General features: G+C 46.3%; 1 protein-coding gene across 1 annotated transcript in view; it reads right to left on the reverse strand.

Moving 5' to 3' along the window:
* Positions 1 to 5,129, reverse strand: part of GNAQ (G protein subunit alpha q) — a 313,040-nt gene extending 307,911 nt beyond the window's left edge. Inside the window, exon 1 of the mRNA XM_027549519.1 lies at positions 4,776 to 5,129. Coding sequence (XP_027405320.1) covers positions 4,776 to 4,911 — 136 coding nt within the window. The 5' untranslated portion in view covers positions 4,912 to 5,129. The remainder of the gene's footprint in view (positions 1 to 4,775) is intronic.
* Positions 5,130 to 10,079: the final 4,950 nt, after the last annotated feature.

A 10,079-nucleotide genomic window follows, 5' to 3' on the forward strand; every position in this document is an offset into this window, starting at 1 on the left:
TCTTCTGATTTTCCTTCCTAAGTTTACCTAAAAATATTTGAATAGATATATACTAGATAGCTTCATTGTTCAGTAGGGTTGTAATTTGCCCCCAAAATTCCCATATGAAGAAACAATACATTAATACATAAGTACGAGATTGGCAGTTATATGGCAAATCCAGACAATGAACCTACATGGTTCAAAGCAAAAATTTTACTCTGAAGGCTTTGTTATTTGGTCAGAGCTCCAGTTTTGATTTTTATGAGGGACGCTGCCACTTCACTCTTCGGATACAAACTATAAATACTTTGTTTCCAAAAAAAAATAAAATAAGGAAAGAAAAAAAAAGAGGAAATGCATTCAAACAAATCCTGACGTTTAGAAACATATTCAAAACTTGGAAACTAAAAGAGTAGCAAAAATAAAATTAGTTGATCTTAAAGCAGCCTCATAATCACCATATTATGGTATTTCCAGGGAGATTCTGTTATTAGGGGGGCTTAGAAGGAAGCTTTCATTCTGCAGTTCTGAGTAGCCATCCTAGACAGCCACTAACCTCTAGCTTAACTTGGGCAATCGACACCCCCATCCTTGCGCCAGTGACCTCTACAGAGGGGTGGTGGGGTGGGTGTTTTTACCCAGACCTGTATGAATGAACTCTCCACATACGCTAAATTTGTCAGAACACTCCCAACCTTCCAGGTACCTTCCTGCTCTGTAACTGTTCGCTCTCCAGTACAAATGTATATTGCTCAAATTAAAATCATTCTGTCTACAATTCCTAAAAGTTAACCACTGTGGTTCTTCTCATGTAATTATATATAGGTAAATTGTAAAAATCCCTTCAGTCACCACCTGTGCGCTACAGAATTTAAAAATTCACTCTGCTGAGTGTGTCATGGAGAAAAGTAGATGGCAAAAAGATGAGAGGGTTAAGCTAGCTTCTATACAAAAAAAAGTAACCAAGACATGGTATGATTTCTTTTTTTTTTTTCCTTTAAACTTTCATATTTTAAACATGATTGTTATCATTCCCAAATGCAACCAGCACAGAACTGTAATACACTGGTTCACTATGCGATAAAACATCTTACATTAACACTTCCGATCCCAAAACTAATTTGTAATCAATTGGCTCAAAGAGTTACACATAGTTATTTTCAAAGGTCATGATTTCCTCTATCACAGAATAAAAACTCTACATTTCTCCATGTCTCTATAATGTCTTCATTGTTTTATGGTCCCAATTTCTATTAGGTTATAAAGAAGCTTACTTATTCAATAAATACTTACTGAGAGCACTCTATGAGTTAGAGATTGTGCTAGAAGCTGGGATTTTATAGTGTGCAACAGGGAATCTGTCCCTACCCTCCTAAGCTTCCAGTCTAGAACAGGAAGAAAATTTTCAACCACATTTGTAATTCAGTTAGAAGAGCAAGAACATATATTCTTTCATCTAAAACTGGCCTAAACTTTGCCTCTTCAGTAAGTGGAATCCAATCAATTAAAAAAAACAGCAAAATCTTTCTTGTTAAATCTTTCTATTTGATGATTAAGATCTGAAGAGTAAAGAGTTTAAAACATGTAAAAGAAGAACATGTTAAAGGGGAGAAAAAAATGTATCTTTAAGAAGCCGAAATTTCCAGAAGAATATAGTTGACCGGAAGCAGGTATTCAATGGCACTTGTTTTATAAAGACTTAAACACAGATTATATTAAATAGTGACCTACGTACCACCAAAGAAATATTTAGTTAATATTTATAAATATTAATTAATTAAAGGAAATAATGTATATTACATCTAAGAAGTATATAAAAACTTCAGATTAAAATATTCTCTTGTATATCTATGTAGACTACAGTTTTCTTTGAGTTGTCTAAGAAAATAAATACTAACATGTATTCTAAAATACTAAATGAATTCAGAAAATGAATAAACAATTCAAAATTTAATATATTTTATGACAGTAGGTTTCTGAGTTCACTTTTTAAAAAATAAGCATCAAAATAAGTAAGTATCTTAGAATATGAAACATATTGGCATAATTGCCGGATATGTATCAAGGCAGCCCAAATTTCACTGCCAAGCTTTCATCTAGGCAGGTAACCACTATTTTCTCTTGTTAATTTCTTCACAATATAAAATTAGCTAATTATGTGAACAAGGGTCTCCTGCCAAATACACCCATTTTCCTTAAAATGGCGTCATGCTTTGAACTAAAATTTACTTTGAAAATAATTTTACATTGAATTTCATTTAAATACAATGGTGATCCCTTAATTTAAATAAAGTAGTTAAAAATATTGGTGAATCTTTTGAAGGGCCTCATTTACATGAATGAAGATTCAGTGCACTCATCAAAGCAGCACATCAGGCATCCCTCAAAAGGAACTCCTTCTGATACCTTCCCTGATCCAAATCAACCATCACTCCTCTTCTGGATTCAAAAATCAGAAGCACACACACAAATCTACAGTGAGTATACAGCATGACTACATAGTATAGGTACTGCAGTAGTTATGTTACAAAAGCAACATACCCAGAACATGGAGCTGTAGTACACCTTACGTGATGTCTAGGGATTGGGTTTCTAACAAAAAGTTGTACACTTTTAAAGTGCTAATAAATGTAGGTGCTAAACCGATGTCCTTTTTCTACCACTTCTAATAGGCCATATCAGGGGGCTGGGGTGAGGCTGTATTAAACCTTAGTCAAAAATCTAATAAGAAGGGGAGAATAAAAGTTCTCCACACTACCACTTCAGTGGTAAAATTGTTTTACTTTAGTTTTTGTCCTTATAAAATTATCTCCAAGTTCACTTTTTAAAGCATAATATGTTACTTAAGTCCGCAGTATGTAACTAAGCATCCATCTATGGGTATTTCCCCAAGTCCTCCTTCTAGACATTCAAACCTAGGCCCGAAACAGACAAATTCCCTGAGCTCTAATTCAGCTGCTAGGAACCCAGTGCTGCCACATTTCAGGCAATGGGGTTGGCCTGAGAGACCTCAAACGCCCTATTCACAGCCAAACAAACAAATAAAGACTCTACACAGGGCAAAAGAAAAAGAAAAACCATCCTCAAGTCTTTCTAAAACACATGCTTTTCCCCTTAATCATGCACTTAAACTCCATTCTTGTCTCCTACCCACTCTAGTTTCTTCTCAATCTTGAGAATTCAGAAAACATTCAACTACACCTTTTCAGCCATGAGAAGTAGCTCAAAATGAGAATAAACATAAAAAATAAAAAGATCTTCCTTTTGCAATTGCAGTTTTCCCCTTCCCTGGCTTCATTCCCTAAAGCCCGCCCCTTTTATCCAGGGTTTGCCTTCTGTTCTTTATAAACGTGCACATTTATCTAATCTGGTTTCAAAATGAAGACATTAAGCATGGCATGTGAATTAACCATTTGTAACTATTCGTGATCATTATGTTTTGTTCCTTCTTGTAAACGATCCAGTACATAAGCAGTTCCCTCCCAAAGGCAATTGGTTCCTTGAACCAGGAGACAGAATGCTCAAGATAAGAAGGAAAATGCATGCTTCTCAAATCAGAATTGATAATATTCTCCTCCAGAAATGTCTGAGAAACCTATTTATTATACACGCAAATATCCAGAACACGAGTGCAGACATTTTTCAGGCCTGTTACTGCAAAGCTGTTCTTCCTAACACAATAGCTCAGAGTTATGTCGCGCTGGCCTGAATGTTGATTCTCAACATTCTCCCAGAGATAATAATCAATAAAATTCCTAGTGGAGAAATGGCATTTTCTTGCTAACTTAATGTGAAGGCAGAATAGGGGGTTATTTTTTAGAGATTAAAGGGACATTTTTTGGTGTTCACTTCCCGTTTTCCTTCTAGCCCAGATTCCAAAGATATTAAATGCTGTCCGTTTTAAACAAAAGGTTTCTATTTGTTCCCATGAGAGTAATTGAGAGGCTGTACTGGCAACTATTGTGAATTCAGGCCTACATCTGGGTTGCCACATTAAACAAAAGATACCCATCGCTGTCAACAACCACACAGCACAACCCTCCCGTATCCCTCATCTTTATCTGGAAGGGATGGTGGAGACAAGAAACACGCCTGTCACCATTAAGAAACTCTTCTGGGCCCCTCCTTTCGGTGGTCTGGTGGCTAGAGAACAGCACTCGTGTGACACATATATATGCTCACCTCCCCGCTCCCGGAATACGTTAGCCCCCTTTCCTCGGAGAGCCAACCACTCGGCTCCCTCATCATCACTCCTTGGAGAGTCCAGTCGCGAGTCTGTCCACCGTTCCACCATTCGCTCCCGACCCCTAAAAGCACTGATAAAAGATGCACACAGGCCACCCCACCGCACGCCCTGGCTCCGCTTGACACCTAAGGCCACACGCACACACAGTTCTCCGCTCCACCACCCCACCGGGCGCCGCGGCCACGACACTGGAAGTTCAACCCTCCTGCCCACCTTCCCACCCGCGCTTCTCCCCGAAGCGATTTGCCATTCAGCAGATGCACAGCAGACAAACGCGCACCCCGAGTGCACAGCCCTCAGGGCTACCGAAAAGGACAAGCCGAGGCCCCGGGCAGAGCGGCCGCGACCCCTCTGCGCGTGCCTGTGTCTGCACGCGCGCGCGCGCCCTTCAGGGTGCGGGTAGTGGCCGGGGCCGCGCCCGGGGAGGGCAGGGGCAAGCCGCCCGCGCTCGGGGGCCGGGGCCGCAGTACGGGGACTAGGGGTGGTGGGCGGGGGGCGCAGAGGTCCGGCGGGAGGGCCCGCTGCGTACGGCCACGGCGGTACTCACCGAGCAGCAGCAGCTTGAGCTCCCGGCGGGCGTCCCTCTTGTCCCTGCGGAGCTGCCTCTCAATCTCGTCGTTGATCCGCCGGGCTTCCTTGGCCTCCTCGCTCAGGCAGCACGCCATGATGGACTCCAGAGTCATTCTTTCAAAGTGCCTCGCTGCAGCCCCGCCGGCACCCCCTGCTCACACGCGCGCACACACACCCTCCCGCCCTCGCTCCCCCGAGGCAGCGGTGGCCGCCGAGCCCCCGCCGCCCGGGCGCGCGTCCGGGGCGAGATCGGGGAACCGCCGCGGGGACCGCGGCCAGGGCCGGGGCGACCAGGTGGGCCGGGGGTGCGGCGGCTGGTGGCGGCTCGGGCTGCCGGGAGGAGCGAGGCCGGCGCGGGAGGCGGCCGCGGGCGCTGGCTCGGGGGGCGCGCTAGGGAAGGCCGCCGCGCCCGGCCTCGCTCAGACGCCCGCGCCTCCTTCCCCGGGAACAGGCGGCCCGCCTGGCCCCCCGCGCCGCCGCCGCCGCCGCCGCCGCCGAGGCTCCCCTAAGCCGTGCGCCCGGCGGCGAGAGCACATCCACCGGGGCGTCCCCGCAGCGAGCGGTCGCCGACGGCTCCCCGCGCCTGGCGCGCCGGCTCCTAGCTGCCGCCTGACACGGCTCCCGGGCGCCCTCGGCCCTGCCCGCGCCCACCGCCCGGCTCGCGCGCAAACCCGGCTCGCTGGCCCGCCCGCCCGGCCGTCGCGCGCTCCTCCGCCTCCGCCAGACGCCCACCCCCGGCCCCGATTGCCAGGCGCAGAGCGGCTGCTCAGTGCTCGCCCTCCCCCTCGCCACACACACACATTTTCTTCTTTCTCTGAACTGGAGCACAGATCCGGGAGGGAGGCGGCGGCGGCGGCAGAGGGAGGAGGTGGAGGGAGGGGACGGGCGCGGGAGGAGGGGAGCGGGAGGCGGTGCCGCCCGGCCCCTCCTGGAAGGCTTTCCTAGGCTCGCAGCCGCCGCGGCGCGCCTCCCAGTGCGGCTTTCGCTTCGCTCGCGCCGTTCCCTGGCTGAGCCGGCCCCCTCGGGCTCTGCGGGCGCCACCCCCTCCCGCGCCCTCGGTCGGGCCCGCGGGCTCAGCGGTCACGGCTGCCCCCGGCGGGAGGCGGGGCCGGGTCGCCGAGGCGCAGCCCGGGCCGCCGCCGACCTGCCGCTGCCGCCCCGCCGCCCGGGCGTGGTAAACCGGGAATATGGCGGCCTCCGCCAGCCGGCTGCCCAGTGCCTCCGGAACGCAGCCACAGCTTCTCCGGGAAGGCGGGGATCTCGGCCCCGTAAGCCCCCAGCACCGGCCGCCCCGCGAACACCCGCCCGGTTCCCCCGAAGGCAGCCTCGGCGCTAGCGCCTCCCGCCTGCCGCTCTGCAGCGCTGAGCAGATCCCGTGGGGCGGCTCTTCGCCTAGTTCAGTGTTCTTTCCCGTTCCTATTTCTAAAACGCCATTCGGATAGAAAGTATGTCCCGTCACCTCTGATCCAAGTTGAGTCGTAGAAAATAATATACACTCAACCGTGCAGTGCGACTGGGGAGGACACGGGATTGTCACTGTCTCGCAGAGGGGCAAGGGAGACTTAATAGGTGAAACTATCCACAAAGTTCCTGGAGACAGAAATCTAAATCCTGAGCAGAAAAACAAAGCGGCCCAGTTTCCAAGAGCCTCCTTGCTAGCTTCCAACTTTTCATGCCATTGGAGTTGTTTTTGTTTTCTTCTTACAAGCTCTCCTCTCGTTTTTGAAAAAGGCAACAGCCAAGTAAATCGACTTCACCATTCTAGACCGAGATGAAATTATGACTTATGAGAAAATGCAAAATAATGTGAAATAAGCATAAAGGAAAGAATGAAAGAAAAATGGGAAAACCAGGATCGCCACAGCAAAATTCCATTCTGGTATTTTGTTTTTCCACTTTCGATTGAGGTAGTTTACTTTAAAATGTGGTTTGCTTATATTTTGTTGTAACATGTGACAGCCAAAAAAAATCCTTGCTCGTTCAAATTTTATTTGATCTAATAGCTACAAGAGGTGTAACTCATACTGCTTTCTGCCTTAATGGAGCCTCAGAGGAAATTGTATCTTAAGAAAGGAATCCGTTTTTCACATTTTATGTTGTTTCTGAGAAGTCTCTGGTGCAACCTGTTGATCCAGAATGTAAAATGATGGCATGATTCTACTATTGCTGCAGGTCAAGAGTGCATATAGGATATTGTCATATTGTCAGATGACAGGTGTGTGACTGCCTTCTTTCATTTACCATTACCTCCACCCCTAGACACACACATACCATGACTTAGATCAAACAAGTCCTCTAGACACAAGATCTATGTTTTAGACTTCCCGTTTAAAGGATATTTGGCCTAGGAAGTGCAGTTGCCCTTAGTTGAATTTAAGGATGCAGAACCTGGAGAAGTCGACTGTAATAAAATTTCACCTTGGCTAGGAAAGCAGAAAGGGCAAACTTCACCAGCTTCACCCCCTTATGTGAATGCTGTGAATTTAAAATTTAAAATTAACTGACTAAACATTGAAATTCAACATGCCAAAATTTTAAATGGCATCAAGGGAAAAAAAATTATAAGTTTGCATCCTCTAAATATGTCTATACATGAGTTGCAGAGATAGAAAACATTAGAAAATCAAGTAAAAGTCAAGAATCTTCAAGTTAAGTGTCTGGTTTCTTAACCAAAGATCTAAGATTTTTGAAAATGTCTCCCAACCTGGGCTCTTACACTATCAGGTACTCCATTTTGACTGAATTGACCGATTTTTTGATGAACAGAATTAAATTGTTTCAACACATCGTGGAACAAGAAAAGTCTATTTTATCACCCCTGCATGCCTAGCATCGGGGCCGTCCTTGGCATTTAGTAGATATTTGAATGGATTAGACAAATAAAGAGGAGGATGTTCCTTCAAGCACTGGGAATAAATTGGGAAGTAAGGAAAACCAACACTCTCCAGTGATAAAGTCGTATATGAGTGTCAATAAGGAAACAGGAAATTTTCAAGTCTGAGCCCAGATCTATTCAGAAACCTTTGCATATGTATCTGGAAAGCATTTGCCAAGCAAATAGTCACATAACCTAAATCACGCAAACAAAATCCATGTAGAAACTACTGAAGTTGTGACCATATTCTACAAGCAAATATGCTAAAATATTCAACTAAATGTGAATCGTGTTACAAAGTCTTAGTTCATTAAGTCAACAAATGTATTTATTCATTGCCTACCATATGTAAATAACTAAGATGAAAGTGCAAGAAGACAGATAATAGGATGAGTATAGTCCTTGTCTTCAACAGGCTTGAAGTTTCAGGGCATTATGTAGCTCTAAACACAATAAAAGAAAATGAAATCAATTTGTATTAAAGTTGGGATACAAGTAACACTGCTCTGCTCAGTCGCTTCAGTCGCGTCCGCCTCTGTGCGACCCCATAGACGGCAGCCCACCAGGCTCCCCGGTCCCTGGGATTCTCCAGGCAAGAACACTGGAGTGGGTTGCCATTTCCTTCTCCAATGCATGCAAGTGGAAAGTGAAAGTGAAGTCACTCAGTCGTGTCTGACTCTTAGCGACCCCATGGACTGGAGCCTACCAGGCTCCTCTGTCTATGGGATTTTCCAGCCAAGAGTACTGGAATGGGGTGCCATTGCCTTCTCCGACAAGTAACACTATAAAGGTATAAAAAGGAAGGGATCCTTCTGTTCAGGGGAACTGAAGAAGACTTCACAAGATAGGGGTCATTTGAAATGAATAGGTTTTCAATAAATACGTTTCTACACCACTTAAAAGTAAATCTGCTATTTCAAATCACCCCCAGATAGACAGTGAGAAGATAAACCATTTGGAGAATTCAAAGGCAATTACTGATGGCTGAAAAGCAAACCACAAAACCCTAGGAGCAGGGAACACCAGAGGAAAATGGAAAACTCATCTCCTCTGTGGCATTCTACCTCCACCATCATGCAACCCTGCTCTCTGGGCACTGGCAAAGAGAAACTATCAAAGGGACAGTTCGGTCTCCAGCAGTGATGCTAGGGTCAAAGAATGAAAAAGCCACAACCACACTCACAAAAGACGCTCCCAGGGAAGGAATAGCACTTCTCCTGTTTCCAGAATCATCTAGCATGGCTGCTTCACACCACACACTGCACCACTGTCTATTTCTCTTTCTCATTCTCTTTCACAAGATTGAGAGCTGCTTGCAAGTAGAGACCTTATCTTTCATAACTGTTTTCAGGGCATCCAAAAGAGTGCCTAGCCTGCAATGGATACTCAGTAAGAGATGAATAAACACAATACCAGAACCTACATCAACAACTCACAGACTGTGCCTGTCACAAGCAGTGCCCTATGCCAGATGCCTGAGGCATACAAAGCCCTTAAAGTCTTCATAATCTATTTGGGCAGGCAGTCTGCATGCATAAAACAACAATGTGAAGTGAGAAGCCCTGGCTCCTAATGAGAAAGACTTGCTAGAGGGAATTGGGCAGAAGGAGCAGTTATCCAAGCCACCATGCAAAGCAACCTGAAGAAATACGGGTAGGCACACGATGGCTACCTGAAGGATCAATTAGAAGTCCGCCTAAAGCACTGCAGCTCCTAAAAGAGCTGGGAAAGAGCTCCTCTGTTCTGTGCTTGCTGGCAAAGCTGGCTGATCAAGGAATAAAAGTGGCCTTGCTTTGGGGGAAGGCAGGCAAGCAGGCCCTGGGAGACTCAGAGAGCTATAAATAGCGCCACCTAGAGGACAATCTCATAAACAGCAGAAAGATTACGGTGTTTCTGGTAAAGAAAGGTTACAGGGTCAACAGGAGAAGGGGGCAACAGAGGGTGAAATGGTTGGATGTCATCACTGTCTCAATGGATATGAGTTAGAGAAACCTCCAGGAGATAGTGAAGGGCAGGGAAGCCTGGAATGCTGCAGCCCATGGGGTCGAAAAGAGTTGGACACGACTTAGCGACTGAACAAATGCATGAAAAAGAATGCTTTCTTCTGAAAGATAAGATACCCACACTGCAAAGTCACGAGGCATATATTGTAGATAGAGTAGAGTAGTTCAGTGACATCTTTCCATCACCACCCTTAGAAATGCATCCAAGTGATCCTCTGTGTTTAGTTGCTCAGCCAGGTGACCCTATGGACTGTAGCCTGCCAGGCTCCTCCGTCCGTGGAATTCTCCAGGCAAGAATACTGGAGTGGTAGCCTTTCACTGCTGGAGAAGGCAATGGCAACCCACTCCAGTACTCTTGCCTGGAAAATCCCATGGACGGAGGGGCCTGGTAGGCTGCAGTCCA

This window comes from Bos indicus x Bos taurus, chromosome 8 (genome assembly GCF_003369695.1).
Source record: "Bos indicus x Bos taurus breed Angus x Brahman F1 hybrid chromosome 8, Bos_hybrid_MaternalHap_v2.0, whole genome shotgun sequence".
NCBI classification, from domain to species: domain Eukaryota; kingdom Metazoa; phylum Chordata; class Mammalia; order Artiodactyla; family Bovidae; genus Bos; species Bos indicus x Bos taurus.